The sequence below is a fragment of the Budorcas taxicolor genome, chromosome 14 (genome assembly GCF_023091745.1).
Source record: "Budorcas taxicolor isolate Tak-1 chromosome 14, Takin1.1, whole genome shotgun sequence".
Lineage (NCBI taxonomy): Eukaryota > Metazoa > Chordata > Mammalia > Artiodactyla > Bovidae > Budorcas > Budorcas taxicolor.
Genome location: NC_068923.1, coordinates 90093302 through 90110706, shown reverse-complemented (window position 1 = coordinate 90110706; position 17405 = coordinate 90093302). Strand labels below are relative to the sequence as shown.

The 17405-nt window shown below is 43.9% G+C and overlaps 1 protein-coding gene across 1 annotated transcript; it reads left to right on the top strand.

Moving 5' to 3' along the window:
• Positions 1 to 5550: 5550 nt before the first annotated feature.
• On the top strand, positions 5551 to 16515 carry CA3 (carbonic anhydrase 3). Its single transcript, XM_052651477.1, has 7 exons — positions 5551 to 5709; positions 6384 to 6581; positions 8854 to 8972; positions 10699 to 10791; positions 11867 to 11929; positions 13879 to 14034; positions 15532 to 16515. Exons 1-7 carry the CDS (start codon positions 5676 to 5678, stop codon positions 15649 to 15651), a joined length of 783 nt encoding a protein of 260 aa, XP_052507437.1. The 5' UTR covers positions 5551 to 5675; the 3' UTR covers positions 15652 to 16515.
• The last annotated feature ends 890 nt before the right edge of the window (positions 16516 to 17405 follow it).

Genomic DNA, 17405 nt, shown 5'->3' with positions numbered 1-17405 from the left:
CGACCAGTAATGTGGAAGAAACTGAATTTGAATGGTTCTATGAAGACCTACGAGGTCTTCTAGAACTAACATCCAAAAAACATGTCCTTTTCATTACAGGGGAGTGGAATGCAAAAGTAGGAAGTCAAGAAACACCTGGAGCAACAGGCAAGTTTGGCCTTGGAGTACAGAATGAAGCAGGGCAAAGGCTAATAGAATCTTGCCAAGAGAACACACTGGTCACAACAAACACCCTCTTCCAACAACACAAGAGAAGACTCTATACATGGACATCACCAGATGGTCAACACCAAAATCAGATTGATTATATTCTTTGCAGCCGAAGATGGAGAAGCTGTATACAGTCAACAAAAACAAGACCAGGAGCTGACTGTGGCTCAGATCATGAACTCCTTGTTGCCAAATCCAGACTTAAATTGAAGAAAGTAGGGAAAACCAGTAGACCATTCAGGTATGACCTAAATCAAATCCCTTACAATTATACAGTGGAAGTGAGAAATAGATTCAGAGGATTAGATCTGATAGACAGAGTGCCTGAAGAACTGTGGATGGAGGTTCGTGACATTGTACAGGAGACAGGGAGCAAGACCATCCCCAAGGAAAAGAAATGAGAAAAGGCAAAATGGCTGTCTAAGGAGGCCTTACAAATAGCTGAGAAAAGAAGAGAAGTGAAAGGCAAAGGAGAAAAGGAAAGATGCACCCATTTGAATGCAGAGTTCCAAAGAATAGCAAGGAGAGATAAGAAAGCCTTCCTCAGTGATCAGTGCAAAGAAATAGAGGAAAATAATAGAATGGGAAAGTCTAGAGATCTCTTCACAATGTATACATGTACTAAACCATTGCAATATAGTTTAAATAACTTATAATTTTGTCACTTATACCTCATTAAAGTGCAAAAGTACAAGAAATTCTGCAATTATATCAACAAAAAATATTTTAAGAATACATTATTTAAATTTTATTGTTTATTTGGAATACATATGAAAAGACAGCTGTGTGGTATATATGATGCTATTTCAGAGATATCTATTAGCCATGATTATTCAATTTAGGGAAAATAATACTCAATATTAAAAGGCTAGAATATTCAAACAATTAAAGCAGATATTTTTCTGCTCTGTTATTCTGAAATTTGATGAAAAGCAATCTCTAACACCTCTTAATGCCTTTAAAAGCCATGATTTGGGGCATACATAAAGGCAGTTTAGTGCTTTACAATTAATAAAAAGAAAATGACACTGTATTGTTGGAGAAGACTCTTGAGAGCCCCTTGGACAGTGAGGAGATCCAACCAGTCCATCCTAAAGGAAATCAACCCTGAATACTCTTTGGAAGGACTGATGCTGAAGCTGAAACTCCAATACTTTGGCCACGTGATGCAAAGAACTGTCTCATTGGAAAAGACACTGATGCTGGGAAGGATTGAAGGCAGAAGGAGAAGAGGGCAACAGAGGATGAGATGGTTGGGTGGCATCACCGATTCAATGCACATGAACCTGGGCAAACTCTGGGAGATTATGAGGGATATGGAAGCCTGGCAGGCCGCAGTCCGTGGGGTCACGAAGAGTCAGGCAGGACTCGGCGACTGAACGACAGCAACAAAGGCCGGTGCGTGCTTTACAGTAAAAAACAGATGACCCTGAATTTCTTTCCTGCGTGTAAACTCCACAGCTCTTGAAGTTATTCAGTTAACTGTTAAAATGAGAATAGTTACAAACATGAAATGTTAGTTTTCAAGTGTTTGCACATGTATTACTTTTTTTGGTGCTAATAATCAACTGTTGCATGCCAGCCAGTTATTACTATTCTGAGAAGCTCTCTGACCGGCCTAGGCTAGCAATGCTTTACGGGAAAAGCCAGAAGTGGACCTGGGGTTTTGCTAGGTTTCAGAGAAGTGTGGCTGATGACTGATTTTTCTCAGGGAAGCAAAACAAGTATGTACGTTGTTTTGAAAACAATCCCCACCCAATAAAAATAATACAAAAAACACGTCCATGCAATTCTACCAGTGGCTTGGCCTTGAGTTAAAATGGCAGCAGAGAGGAAAAGAAGGTACGTTGACCTTAAAGATGAACCAACGTCTTTTCAGTGTAAAATCTTATATCAACACTCACTATACAGTCTGTGGAGGTGTTGCTATAAACAGCTTAGCTTTACCAGGTACAGACGATAGAAAGGTTAGTGGAGTCAAAGATAATAGTGTGTGAAAAGGCACAGAGGTGGGGAAAACCACTGTGTTATGGGAAGAGTGAAAGACACTCTGTAACTGAAGCAGAGGGTGGGTGAATTTGGAAGGTAAGCTGGGGATAAAATGGAAAAACAGTTTGTATAGACATCTGAAGACCCTGAATGTCATTTGGAGGAGACTGCATTTCATTTCTAAAAACTCATTGAACAAATAACATACCAAAGAACTGTTTAAAACTTGTAGGAATAGGAGTCTCTGTAGCTCTTATCACAATACTTAGAGTTTCAGTTACTTTTGTTAGATTAATACATTTTGCTCATGATTGGTCACATATATTTAAAAAGGTTTGCTGTGATTCCCACTGCAAGAAGGGTCCATTAGATCAGGCAGCTCGAAATAGTCCAAGGAGAAGGTGAATGCGGTGGCTATTAATTTTATCTTATATCAGCTGAATGCATCCTTTGCGATGTCTGTAGGTTAGCTTCTGTGCTCCGTGACACGCACAAAGGGCAGGATGGAGCTTCCCTGGTGGCTCAGATGGTAAAGAATCTGCCTGCAATGCAGGAGACCCAGGTTCAGTCCCTGGGTAGGGAAGATCCCCTGGAGAAGAGAATGGCAACTCACTCCAGTATTCTTGCCTGGAGAATCCCATGGACAGAGAAGACTGGTGGGCTACACTCCATGAGGTCACAAGGAGTCAGACATGACTGAGCGACTCACAGTTTTAGTTAGACATGAATAAACAGGCAATTTATCTTCTTTTTTTTTTTTTTTTTTCGTTTCTAATGCACTAGAAACACCACATGGCTATCAACTTGCAGAAGATTTATATTACCTAGCATCCTGCAAAATAAAATGCTAAATCAAGACTAAAAATAGGCTTAAATGTGATCACCTTAGAGCTCTCAAGTTTATAGTTTTAGTATATCACCTAGTTGAAACTTCTGCATCCGGACACTCCCAACCCCCAGTGATTTTGCTGACCCAAATTACGTTCCTTGGTTACTCTGTCCCCGCCTCTTCTGTTCTCTGCATGAACACACTCATCTTACAGACTGCCCAGCACCCCAGCTTTTCAGTGCTAGCGCTGGAAAGAATCCTGTGCTCATGCTCAGGGATAATTTGTGGCTCTTTTTCTGGCATTCTTTTCCCTTGGTGTAGAACCTAATTTGTGGCTCTTTTTCTGGCATTCTTTTCCCTTGGTGTAGAACCTAACAATCTTCTTTTTTAAAAGCCAGCTCCAGAAATCTCAGCGTCTTGGACACAATTTAGAATTTTCTCTTTGCTTTATGGATACAGAATTTTGAAATTTGTGGACAAATATGCCCGAGCAAATGAATCAAAATGCAGATGGTTAATTTGGGGCTTTTGAAAAACATATTATGGTCTAAAAACTGTCTTGAAATTCCAATTTTGCTTAATTCTCATAAGAAAGTGGAATGAAAAACCAGTCAACAGTTTTAAAGACCATAAGCCCCAAACAATTAAATATTTCACTTTGCAAATTCCAACCAGTGTTGATGTGAAAATTCATGCTACTGTGCAAGTGTTTGCTATTGATGTGCTGTGTACAGTCTTTTAAAATGTTTAATTAATGAAAACCCATTTAAACACTTTTTATGCAGAAATGGTAACGGTGTGATGAATTCCAGTACCAACAAAGCAATACTGTTGGCCTTGCTTGATATAAGTTTATTGAAAACTTTGTTGAAAACTTTATCTGTATCATTGCTGTATCAAATGACTTGAAACTTGGTTACCAATCCTCTAACCGTATATAGCAGAAAAAGAGGAATGGAAACAATTTAATGAATTGGAACAGGATCACAGTTTACTAATACAGATAATTATGCAGAATATAACCTCCATTAACTACAAACTACAGCAGCACACAACTAATCACATTAAAGCAGAAAACTGGCCCAGATATGCCAACTCAGTAGCCTTTCTAATCCAACACTGACATAATTGAGCTCAGAGGCTAAGAGCACTTGCATTGCTGTTAGCCTGGATTTTCCAAACCATGTCAGTTCTTGATTCAGCGCCGCTATTGTGTGGATCAAATAATCCCTGGGCACAAAAATACGCTGGGGGAGTGACTCCCCTGGCGCCCAGGTTATGAGTGTGGTCAGTCATTCCACATGCCTTAGGCGTGAGCTATCTTTACCATGATAAGATATTTCCTTTTCAAGTTTTGTAATCCCCAAACACAAAATCCTAACATCAATAAAAGTCAAAGAAATTTAAAAAGTGTTATGTTACAACCCTGTTCAAGACAGCACTGAAAATAGGTTTATATCTTCTTGCTGCCTTTTCTTTTATAAATAAAATTAATACTGACCTGGAACCAAAACATATTGTTCTTTTACAATATATTCTTAAAATTGTAAGTGTCTACTACTCTGGTTCTTTGATGTGAACTACAACCAGATATTTACAAATACGTCTTTGACATGTGCACACTGCGTATACCAGTTCTATTCTCTTTTTGCATGGGCCATCAAGCTATAAAACAAGTTGGGAGGAGGAGAAAAAAAATACAAAGCAATTCTGGAAAATTTTCCCTCTCTTTCCTTCGAATCTTTCACTATGCCTTGGAAAATAAGGCCATACATTTTAAACAATATCACTCCCTTTATGTTCCAGACTCTCCAACACTCCAGAATGTTCTGGACTTCTCGTGAGCAGAGGTACAGCTCACCGAGTCGGTGGATCAGAACCAGGCTCCTGCTCCTCAGTAACCTGGGTCCAGTCCTCACCTAGATCCGCGAGAGCCAGCCCCCGGCGTCCTGCAGACCGAGGGGACCCGCGAGGTCAAGAAACGTCTGGCTCCAGGGACCTGGCACCATCTCTCTCTGAAGGATAACGGAGTTGAGAGAACCTGCCCTCCTGCCTGCTTTTTCCCATCCTTTGTGCCTAGGATTTTGCAAGTTGCCTGCGAAGGAGTCAAACATGGGTCAGGCAAACGTGTTCTTTCCAGCCACAGTAACCGGATCGCTGGAGTGAAATCAACCCGCAGAAGCATCCAGAGACCGCAGCCAGCCAGACAGGCAGCGCTGAAAGCAACTTCCAAGCAAGGCTGCAAGCGCCAGCCCTCGGGGCGCAGCTTTCAGTTTGGAGGCGAAGCGCAAAGGCCGCCCCCCCACCCCACAAAAAAAGGTGGGGGGCCTTGGAGGAGGGGGGCCGAGAGCGCCGGCCTCTGCATTTCGGCTCTAGGTTAGGGGGGCCTGGCGCTTTGGGAGCCGGGAGGGAGCCCCCCTTCCAGGGCCAGGGGGCGGGGACCCGTCTCCCCCCATCCCGACAGCTGTCCAGCCCGTGGAATTCATTGGCTTCCCCCAGCCCGCCTCCCGAGCACCACCCCGGTCTCTTTCGCCCCCCGCCCACCCTCGCTGACCTAATAAGGCCATGAGGGAGTGAGGGGGCCCGGCATAAAAGGGGCGCCGGCGGGCCGCGCACGGCGGGAGCGGAGGCAGCGCCCGGCACCGCCATGGCCAAGGAGTGGGGCTACGCCGACCACAACGGTGAGTGTCCGGCGGCCCGCCGGGGCGCGGGGATGGGGGCGCTCCCCCCGCGCCGGGCCCTTCCCTAGGACCCCGCACGGCCAGCCGGCTCACCTTGATCGCGTTCATCTGGAGCGGCTGGTATGCCCACTGCAGGAACCGGTAACGTGCCCAGATCTCAGTGCCTCTGACGGAGAAGCCCACCCACCCAGGGCCGCTTCTGGGGGTCCCCCTCTCTCCTTGAGACTGGCTGGGCAAGCTCTTCACCTCTCTGAGCCTGGTGTTGGTACGAGCTGCTCTGCCTGCAGTTTCTGCCTCCACAAGGGGAAAAGGATACGGAGATGCTCTGAAACCCACTTAGGGGCAGTGCTGTTTGATTCCAGTTCTATGATAGGAGAGGGCATTGGTGAAACATGCGATGAAGTTCACTTCAAAAATAAGTATTTTAGGCTGTATTTGAGCCAATACAGAAACGCTTTGGGGAAATACACAGAGTTAAACATAGCCTTACAGATATGTTATTAACAACACTATGAACAGGTCTTTGCCCCCAAGCCTTGTCTTGCCCAATCTGATATCCAAGACCTTTTCATAATCGCTGCCCAGCCTCCGTGTATTTTGCTGAATTAGTCACTTAGAGAGAGGACTTTGATTGCGCCACCAGATAAATGAACCCCCTCAATTTGATTTCCTAGGTCCTGACCATTGGCATGAACTTTACCCGATTGCCAAGGGAGAGAACCAGTCGCCCATTGAACTGAACACTAAAGAGATCAGCCACGACCCTTCCCTGAAGCCATGGACAGCATCCTATGACCCAGGCTCTGCCAAAACCATCCTGAATAATGGGAAGACCTGCAGAGTTGTGTTTGACGATACTTATGACAGGTCAAGTAAGTATGACACCTAGGTAGAGAGGACATTTTCAATGGCTGTATTGGCAAAATGTGATTTATGTCACAGCAACAGAATCGGTGGGACAAGGGGGCACTTCTTATCTGAAAATGGAGATGACACTTGACTTTGTGCTCGTCTGAAGGATTATATTTATTCAGTGAAGAAGAATGTCTCACTCTTTAACCCCGGTCACGCTGGCTGCTCCAAAATGGCCCAACGCCCAAGCTAGAAGTTGGCAGTGTACCCCTGAAATGAAGCTTAGTAGAGAGGTGATGGTAATGAGTCCAAAGCAGTGTTCTTTGGGCTCTGATGGTCTATACTTGAGGGGGGTTTTGCATCCTAACGAAGTCCTGGAGAGCAAGGCTCGCATTCTCAGATGTGGCATAGATTCCATCCTGCAGAGCAAGAAATGGCCAAGAACCAAGTAGGTATTCTCTTCTGCTGGTGTGGGGGTGGGGCCAGTCGGGGGGAGAGAGCAGACCCATGGCAGAAGCAAGAAGACGGGCCTTCAGTGGGGCTCACCTGATTAATCATTTTGGTATTTTGGTGAGGGGTTTTGAAGACTGACAGTTTCTCCTTGAGTTCTGATTTGTATTTGTCCACGGGGTCACAAAGAGTTGGATGCCACTGAGTGAACTGAACTGCACAGAACTAAACTGAAAATGGAAAGTCACATGCTAAAAAAAAAAGTCTATTTCATTTATAACCATTAAGCAAATCAGTGAAATAAAAGAAGGCTAATTAGAAATACTTTATTTTACTGTGAATGAGGTAAGAATCTACCTTTAGCATTTTGGTACTTGAAATACAATATATATTTTCCTATGACCACATTTGTAAAAAAGTTAAAATTATCCTTACTGATGTACATGAATGAATATTTTCAGTGATCCTGTAATTAAAGAGTAATAGCTATAATTTCTACCTACTAGCAGGTTCCAGGTAAGGAATATCATAGACATGTATATTCTTTAAATAATTATCTCATGTATCTGTTATTTTTTTCTCCATTTAAATCAAGTTCCATTCTGAAGGATGAGTAATAAAATTAAACGGGATCTCTTAGGTTGAATCACATGAAGAAGCCGTTTTGTAAGCAAATATGATTGAATATTGACACTTTCATATGATTCATCCTAATAAATTGGACTCATATCACTGAATTATAACGGTTCTTAGTGGATGGTAAAAGTGCAAAGAGCAATTAATCAAACAGAAAAAATGGACAGAAAAAAACTGCAATTAAAACACTCATTTCTATGTGAACAAGCTCACCTAGTCTTGTTCTCTCAGTTTAGACCTATCTCATGACTTTCAGTCTGCCATTTCAGCACCAACAGTTGCTCTGTCTTCTCTAGAATGGCTATCGTCTGAATTCTATTTTGATCTAGCTTACATTGGTAAATTTTGACTTTAGGGCTTCTGTATAGTTTCCAATATCCTTTAGAAAATATTTGAACTTCTAAATCACTCTCCAGGCTAAATGAAGTGAAACCGAGTTAAGTGCCCAGTTGAGATATTTGGACAGCAAACTCATATTCATGCTATGGAGAATCATCTCGTTTAAGGGTCAACATTGATTGATTCCCTGGGAAACCTCAGAATTTTCCATTCCATCTCATTTGAATAAACACAGTCTGAATTAGCTGTGGATGTGAGCTCTTGTCTGTAGTCTTGAAGAAAAGTGTAGTTGGAGGCAAGACACGGAGAAGGAATTCACATTTGCTCAGTGACGACTGTGCCAGGCACTGTGATGAGCAGTTTAAAGTCCTTAATCTCATTTAATCCTCACAGCAGCTCTGAAAGGTTAGTATTATTATCACCTTTGGCGAGATGCAGAAACAGGTTCAGAGAAGTTTAGCAACTTGCCTGAGATCACACAACTCGCAAGGGATGGGGTTGGGATTGGACCCTGAGTCTGCCCAGCTCTTAACTGTCCTGTTCTCCCCAGTGCAGCCCACAACAGATTTTGATTTTGATTTTAGGGTTTAGTTGTTTTCATTGCTCATCTGCTGGCTTAATTTTATTTTCATGCATGTGAAATTGACATGTAAAAATCACAAAACAAACAAACACAATCAGAAAGAGAAAAGAAAGCATTTATTTTGACCCACCCCAAGGCTTCACTTTGTGAGAAAGAGACCAGTGTACTTGGGAATGCCACCACCAGCCCAGCCCATCAAGCTTTGGCTCTAAGGAAGCTGTTTAAAGCAGGGCTCTGTCCAAGAAGTGCGAGCTCACTGCTGACCTAGCTTCTCTGACTCGCAGTGCTGAGAGGTGGTCCCCTCGCTGCGCCCTACCGGCTCCGCCAGTTCCACCTCCACTGGGGCTCCTCGGACGATCACGGCTCGGAGCACAGCGTGGATGGAGTCAAGTACGCAGCAGAGGTAAGGGGACCTGACCGGACCCACCCTGCATCTCACCCAGCGAGAGCTGAGCTGAAAGGTCGCGACGGAAGAGCATCCACTGCATGTCCTTCAAGCCTGTAGTTATGAAAAGAGCTGCAGGAGTTTTAGCATAAACTGAAGCTGCCAGACATTCTGGGTTAGACAGTTGAGAGAGTGGAGGTGAGTTAGTGTCATGCCTGAAGACGTGCAAGGTTATATTTAGAAGCTGGATGGCTGCTTAATAATAATAATTTTATAAAACCAAGGCTCTGAATGGAACTGAAAAGAGAAGGGGAGCCAATGCTTAGTCAGTGCCTGCGGGTATTAACCCATGTAATCCTCTCGGCATGCTACGGGTGGGCTGCAGGTGAGGAAACTGAGGTGCCAGAAGGTCACGTAAAGAAGTCACACAGCATCGGTGCTGGACTGGTGCTCTGCTTCGTGCTGACTGGCTTCATCATCCTGCCCAGCGCCCTAAGCCGCCTCTTTTATGAAAGTGTGGTGATTTAAAAATAGCATTTAGCAATGCTGGCTGATGCCCAGGCTCTAGTCTCTTAAGGAAGGGGGTGCGTCAGTATAGGTATACGTGTGATTTTATATGTACACGTGGACTTATGCACGCAGAGAGATAGCTAGCTATAGATACACACAATTTAAAATGAGCAGATATTATATACTCTGTTCCTGAGAACCCATTAAAGGGAGCGCATGATTGCAGCTCAGATCAAGGCATCATATTACAAGGAGATAAGCCAAGCCTCCCGCATGCTCTCTGTATAAAGCCAAGCCTATAAGGGGCGACGCGCGCCCTGGAGGTGAGGATAATTCCATTTGCACTGCCAGCCTCTTCCAGAGGCGGGCTCTGGTCGACACAGGAGGCAGGGACCTGGAGCCATTTGTGGACACGCTCTTGGGCAGAATCATAAGGCAGCTTAACTCAACTTAACAAAACAGCTCAACTGAACTGTGAGAGACTCAGAGGACTTCCCCGTGACCATTCTGTTTCTCTGCAGGCCATCTAGACAGCCAGTGACAGGATAAATTAATTGAGAATGCCTTTCAGACGTCTTTCTCCACAAAAGGGGGAAAATTTAGTATATTCCTTCTTAATAGGGCCAAGCCTTGCAGTTTGGTCTTGACATACGGGATTATCACACAGTTTTGTTCTTGAAGACAGTACTTTTAAGCTGCCACGAACTATGGTATTCTCTTGCTATTCTGTATAATTCAATGTGGAAATTTTGACTAATTTAGCTAGTGCATATGTAAGCCTCTTAACCTTATTACGATAAGGTTACCAACTGGTTCTAGAGCGCTTGTTACTGAGAGAGGCATGAAAAACATCCAAGAATTTGTCCCCTTATTTTTCCTCTCTTACTTCCCAGTTAATTGTGACTTTAAAGTGTTAGCAGATTCCTGTTTATAGCTCTGTGTTTCATTGTTTGATTTGGTCAGAGAAAGGACTAATATTATACAAAGCTAACATAATATTATGAATTGATTTAGTGACAGTTTGGTTTTCACCAATTCTACCTGTCATAACTTTTTATTTGAGCCATCAAAAGTCTTGCCAAAATATCTCATGTTAACTTTTAGAATTCTGTCAACTTCTATGAGAGTGTTCAGCAATCTTAGACTGTAAAATCATTGGGTTTATTGTGAATAATTTCACACTTATTTCCTTATTTTAGGCATATACCTCCTAACCTCTGTTCTGTGGTTTCAGCTTCATTTGGTTCACTGGAATTCAAAGTATAACAGTTATGCAACTGCTCTGAAGCATCCCGATGGTATAGCTGTAGTTGGTGTTTTTCTGAAGGTAAGGTAAAAATTGAATGCATATTTTTTTTCAAAGTTTAGTTCCTTATCAATCCTTAGGTTTCACATCATTTTATTTATAGGGGAGAGAGGAATGAAGTTCAAGATTCATTCAAGTAATCAAGATATATCCGATAAGATCAGCTCAAAAGGTTTTGTTCTCCCTTAAAAGAGTACCTTTAGCTATACTTCGGTCCCCCTAGCCCTTCTAAATTTTCTCAAGGTGCAGGGTGTGTGTGTGTGCGTGTGTGTGTGTGTGTGTGTGTCTGTGTGTGTGTGTGTGTGTTGGGGCAGTGGGGATGGAGCCTTTGAAGGAGCTTATTTCAGCAGCAGTGAAGGCAAGGGCAGCCTTATTCATGACGCTTTCTGGCTCCTCCACGTCAGTTGCAGTGGAAACCAGAAAAGCCAGTGTTGGAAATCACGGTGATGCCAAGTCCCTGGCTGAACATCCTCTCAGCTTAGGGTGGCCACCACTCACATGATCCCAGGCTAAGATAGCACATGGAATGTGTGTGTTGTTGAGCCAGCCTTGGTTTACAGAGGACTTAGTGTCATTAACACATGAATTTAGTGGTAACATGATCTGGGTTTTAAGCCAGAGGTGAAAATCTGGCTTCTTTCTTTTTGAATGACCTAGTTTGTTTTATGTTCTGAATTCATTGGGTCCTTTTCAGCGCTTGAGCACAACTCTACAGGAAGTGGAGTGGGTCTGAGCAGAAAGACAATAGGTTTAGTTTTAGGTACATTGAGTCCTCTTAGCTGCAATTATATTAAAAAGAAAAGCAGAATGATTTCACAGAGAAGGTCAAGGACTTAGATGTAAATCAACATGTAATTTTGTGGTTTTGTATTTCAGAGACCCAGAGTCCAAGTTTAGTTCAGAAAATACATACTCTAAAATTTCGGGGGAGGGATAAACTTATGTTTTTGCTTCATGCAATATATTCTGGCAGATTTATAAACCCTGGTTGTAGAGGGATGGATTAAAATCAGCTTTTAAGACAATCCTAAATTATGGAGAAGAGAAAAATATAATCGTTAGTTTTCTTTCTCTCTCTCTCTTTTGCTTTTTACAGATAGGACGTGAGAAAGGCGAGTTCCAGCTGTTCCTTGATGCACTGGACAAAATTAAGACGAAGGTAAAAAATATCATTTTCCCTCTTAGAACAAAAAGTCAGGTTATGCCAATTTTTTTCTCTTTACATTTTTCAAGTGTGCTTCTTTCACCTAAAATCCGTTAGTAAATTGTTCAATGAATATGCTAGGCGTAGATACAAAAGCAAATGCTGTTCAAGTTCAAGTTCAGTCGCTCAGTCATGTCCGACCCTTTGTGACCCCATGAATCAAAGCACGCCAGGCCTCCCTGTCCATCACCATCTCCCGGAGTTCACTCAGACTCACGTCCGTCGAGTCGGTGATGCCATCCAGCCATCTCATCCTCTGTCGTCCCCTTCTCCTCCTGCCCCCAATCCCTCCCAGCATCAGAGTGTTTTCCAATGAGTCAGCTCTTCGCATGAGGTGGCCAAAGTACTGGAGTTTCAGCTTTAGCATCCATCCTTCCAAAGAAATCCCAGGGCTGATCTCCTTCAGAATGGACTGGTTGGATCTCCTTGCAGTCCAAGGGACTCTCAGGAGTCTTCTCCAACACCACAGTTCAAAAGCATCAATTCTTCAGCGCTCAGCCTTCTTCACAGTCCAACTCTCACATCCATACATGACCACAGGAAAAACCATAGCCTTGACTAGACGGACCTTAGTCGGCAAAGTAATGTCTCTGCTTTTGAATATGCTATCTAGGTTGCTCATAACTTTTCTTCCAAGGAGTAAGCGTCTTTTAATTTCATGGCTGCAGTCACCATCTGCAGTGACTTTGGAGCCCAAAAAATAAAGTCTGACACTGTTTTCTGCTGTTTCCCCATCTATTTCCCATGAAGTGATGGGACCAGATGCTATGATCTTCGTTTTCTGAATGTTGAGCTTTAAGCCAACTTTTTTGCTCTCCTCTTTCACTTTCATCAAGAGGCTTTTTAACTCCTCTTCACTTTCTGCCATAAGGGTGGTGTCATCTGCATATCTGAGGTGATTGATATTTCTCCCGGCAATCTTGATTCCAGCTTGTGTTTCTTCCAGTCCTGCGTTTCTCATGATGTACTCTGCATAGAAGTTAAATAAGCAGGGTGACAATATACAGCCTTGACGGACTCCTTTTCCTATTTGGAACCAGTCTGTTGTTCCATGTCCAGTTCTAACTGTTGCTTCCCGACCTGCATACAGATTTCTCAAGAGGCAGGTTAGGTGGTCTGGTTTTCCCATCTCTTTCAGAATTTTCCACAGTTTATTGTGATCCACACAGTCAAAGGCTTTGGCATAGTCAATAAAGCAGAAATATAAATGCTGTTACGTTTGTATATTTTTGTGGTTTGCTGGTTTTAGAGCAGTTTCACACACATAAGCTTATTTAATCCTCATAGTCAACCTGTCAGATAATTATATTTTTAATGAAATGTTTGAGAGAGAAGTTGAGTGGTGTTTCCCTGCCCAACACACACACACATACACACTCTTACACACTTGCAGAGGTACTGAATGTTTGGGTCCTAGTGTTTCCCTTTCTCTCCTGGATGGCACCTGTATATTTTCAATCTTAACAGTAAATTCTACTTAACAGACTCACTTTAATTCTTTGAGACTGTTCTAGTCATCACTTTCAGTTTTACCACTAGGTAAAGTATTCTGAGGATGACATTTGATAAAAATGCAAGCCTGTTTTGTATCATCAGGAACCATAGCATTAGTTTATATGAAATATTTCTGTTAGTTTAGAATGAGTTTGTCTTTTTTTCTTGAGAAATGGTAGATTTATAGTTCTACAGACAGCGAATAAGGGATAAAATATTACAATGATTGTGCCAAAGTCATGTCATGCAAACCTGCCCAGCTCCTCCACTACCACCACCCCCACTCTTTTCATTTCTAAAAGACATGGATTTGATCCCAAGCTTGTTTTCTCCATTGCCTTTGAAATCCACCCGCCTCAAGCTGAGATGCGGGGCGCCATGAGCGCCTGCTCACCCCCGCTCTCTCGCAGGGCAAAGAGGCGCCCTTCAACAACTTCAACCCGTCCTGCCTGTTCCCCGCCTGCCGGGACTACTGGACCTACCACGGGTCCTTCACCACGCCGCCCTGCGAGGAGTGCATCGTGTGGCTGCTGCTGAAGGAGCCCATCACGGTCAGCTCCGACCAGGTGAGCGCCCGCCTTGGGGCGCGGGGCTCCGGGTCTGCGGGGCCCCGCGGGGTGCCGGCGCCAACCGGAAAGCGTGTGTGTGTGTGTGTGTGTGTGTGTGTGTGTGTGTGTGTGTGTGTGAAAGGCACGCAGTCCTGTCTGGCTCTTGGCGACCCCATGGACTGTAACCCGCCAGGCTCCTCTGACCATGGGATTCTCCAGGCCAGAATCCTGGAGTGGGTAGCCTTTCCCTTCTCCAGGGGATCTTCCCAACCCAGGGATCAAACCCAGGTCTCCCCAAATGCAGGCAGATTCTTTACCAGCTGAGCCACCAGGGAATCCCTAAGAGTAGATGGAGTATGTGTGTGGAAGTCTCTGAAAATATAAAGCTGCTAAATAGGTGCTTACCCAATCTCTACCGGTGGCGCTTTCATAGTTTGGCCTGGTTAATTATGATCAGCCTGTTTAACTTTCTAAAACTCAGCTTCCAGAGGGTACCAGGCTAAGTGCACAACATTTATAAATGATGGTGGGTGGTGCTGTTGAGTCAGTCGATCAGTCGTGTCCAACTCTCTGTGACCCCATGGACTGCAGCACGCCAGGCCTCCCTGTCCATCACCAACTCAAAGCTTGCTCGAACTCATGTCCATTGAGCTGGTGATGCCATCCAACCATCTCATTGTCCTTGCTAATTTGGAGAACCCCAAATACTGAGGACTGCTTAGCAGATGGGATGGTAGATACAGCCTTGGGGAAAGGATGGGAAGAGATTGAACATCCTTGTGAGGTTTCAGCTTCCCTGGTGGCTCAGAATGTGAAGAATTTGCCTGCAATGCAGGAGACCTGAGTTCGATCCCTGGCTCAGGAGAATCCCTAGAAAAGGGAATGGCAACCCACTCCAGTATTCTTGCCTGGAAAACCCCATGGACAGAGGCACCTGGTGGGCTACAGTCCATGGATTGTAAGAGTCAGACATAACTAGTTCCTCAGTTTTACAGCTAAGGAGGCCGATGCCCAGAAAGGTTAAGTAATTTGCTTATGACCACACAGCCAAGGGTAGCATCTGAGATTCCACCTCCCCTCTGTCTGCTTTCAAATGCCTTTGGTCTTCTGCTTAGGCTTCCCTTCCTGTAAATTACAGTCATGTAAACTGACTCCATTAACTTATGCAGGGAAGGCCAGTTGAGCTTATTACTTGCCCTAACACTGTCTTCCACTCATATATAATTCATCAGATTAAGATAATTGTTTCAGAATTCCAGATGAAAAGGTTTTAATTACAGGGCATAGTGATCCTCTACAAAAGGAAGAAAAATATTGTTTTGTTTTTTTGTTTGTTTGTTTGTTTTTTACCAAAAAGAGGTTGTTCTCACTCGGGAACTGGCAACCAGTGACTCTAGACTGAGCACTGGATATGGGTTTTGTGGTTAGCTCGTTCAGAAAGCCAGCGATCTCTGTCCCACGCTTAGCGTCCGCTGGGGCTGGACGTGGTGTGACATCTCCCCTTCCCGCCTGCAGATAGCCAAGCTGCGCACCCTGTACTCCAGCGCGGAGAACGAGCCCCCGGTGCCCCTGGTGAGGAACTGGCGCCCCCCGCAGCCCATCAAGGGCAGGATCGTGAAGGCCTCCTTCAAGTGAGGCTGCTGGAGCTCGCCCTCTTCAGGAAAGGAAGCCGACCCTGCAGAGCTTGGTCCCTCGCCTCCTCTTGGTGCTTCTGACTCCGGTATACTCCAGGTCCACCCCCGTGTTTCCACGCAGAGCAGAGCGGATGAGAGACGCCATCACCAGGAAACCAGAGCTACTGTTCCCAGGATCTGATGTGAGAGCGCTTGGCCTCTGAGATAATCACCTTGCCTATAAAAGTAGCATTTCTAGTAAGGTTTCAAAGAAGAAGAAGAAGAAGGGTGAGGAGAGTAAAGACAGGGAAAAAGTGGCTCCTGGGCACCGTTTCTGTGTCATCTTAAATTTCACAGAACTTCCGTCTACCCTTTTCCTATGTACGATGCGTTATCCATCTTAAAGAAATAGTACTTCTATATGTGGGCGTAGAGGGGTCTGCAGATCCTGTAGCAGAAATTAAAGTGACTGTGAACATCAAGAATGGAGATGATTATGTGTTTTAACCCTTAAATAAACCAATAAGAAGTGCCTCATTTATTAACATTTAAAACCGCTGTAGAGATTGCCTGGTTTTGATTATCAATGAAAGTAAAACACACTGACCGGGAATTCTTTTTAAAATTTGACCCATTACTTGAATGTTTTCTTCATGAAGATAGTTGACTTTATCCTGATATTTTTCTTTACCTGAAGGAGGGCCATTTATTTTTCATTTTACTACTTTTATCTTTGCATGCTTCTTAAGGTAAAAAATGTCTCTGATGCATTTCCAACGTGAGGGTGGGGTTAACAAGCCCTAGAGCTCGCAGGAGTGAATGACTGCCCTTGAAGTAAAAGCAGTTGTGCTGATCATCAAGACTAATAAAGACACGGATGCAGACACTTGAGAGTCGTGTTTTTTGTGGAGGGGGAACTTTGTGAGTTTGTTTTCATAACTGAAGGGACTCATTCTGAGTTTGACTGGAAGTTGCATTCCTTGAGGAGTGGCTGAAGCACTTCCTGGGGGCCTTCCAAGGAAACTGCAGACCAGAAGGGCTCATGTAGCCACAGATTTGACAGTGCGGACTGCTTAGGTTAGGGGGTCCTTATCAGCACCAGTTGCTAACTTAGGGGCATGGAATCGTCAGACTGTAGCCTTTATGTCATTATTTTTTAAAATGAGCATTGAGATGACGTCTGTCTGACACTGCAGACATCCATACATTTGAGACCTTCAAAAGTGAAATATCTTTAGACATAAAGTTCAATTTTGCCGTTAGTAGCCTTGAAGAACTCTCATCATGTCACTGGCTAATCTGTTAACTTACTTTTGAAAAGGGCAGCAATAATTGAATTACCCTAAGGAATGAGAATGGTATTGGGTCAGGAGAGTCCTGTAAAGCTGGAAGTCAAGTCACGTGACAGAGTCCTGGGAGGCTAACGTTATTTAATAGATTACCACTTGGGTGAGGTTAAACCAGGTTGGTCAGTGCAAACTGGGTGTGTTAATTAAATCCCTTGAAAGTAGGAGGTGTGGCGTTTTCATCAATTAGTGGTAATACACAAGCTGATTCTCTCAGGGTACTTACTTGGTAATGCAGGGAGCCCTGCAAAAACACTGTGGTGGAGGAACGTAGGGCTTAATTCCAGCTACAGTGGCACTTGTTGAAGGATGGGCTGGACAAAGCTGCGACAGTGTTGAGGGGAAATATCTAATCCAGGAAAGGTATCTCCCTAGACCGCGAGCTCCCTGATGGCATAGACTTGAATCTCATATGCTAACATTCCCCCTC

What these genes read in the sequence shown, in the direction of transcription:
- CA3 (XM_052651477.1), top strand. Translation starts at nt 5,676, where the DNA reads ATGGCCAAGGAGTGGGGCTACGCCGACCACAACG. An exon ending in CGATACTTATGACAGGTCAA is followed by an intron (nt 6,582 to 8,853) that starts GTAAGTATGACA and finishes TCTGACTCGCAG; the next exon opens with TGCTGAGAGGTGGTCCCCTC. An exon ending in TCACGGTCAGCTCCGACCAG is followed by an intron (nt 14,035 to 15,531) that starts GTGAGCGCCCGC and finishes TCCCGCCTGCAG; the next exon opens with ATAGCCAAGCTGCGCACCCT.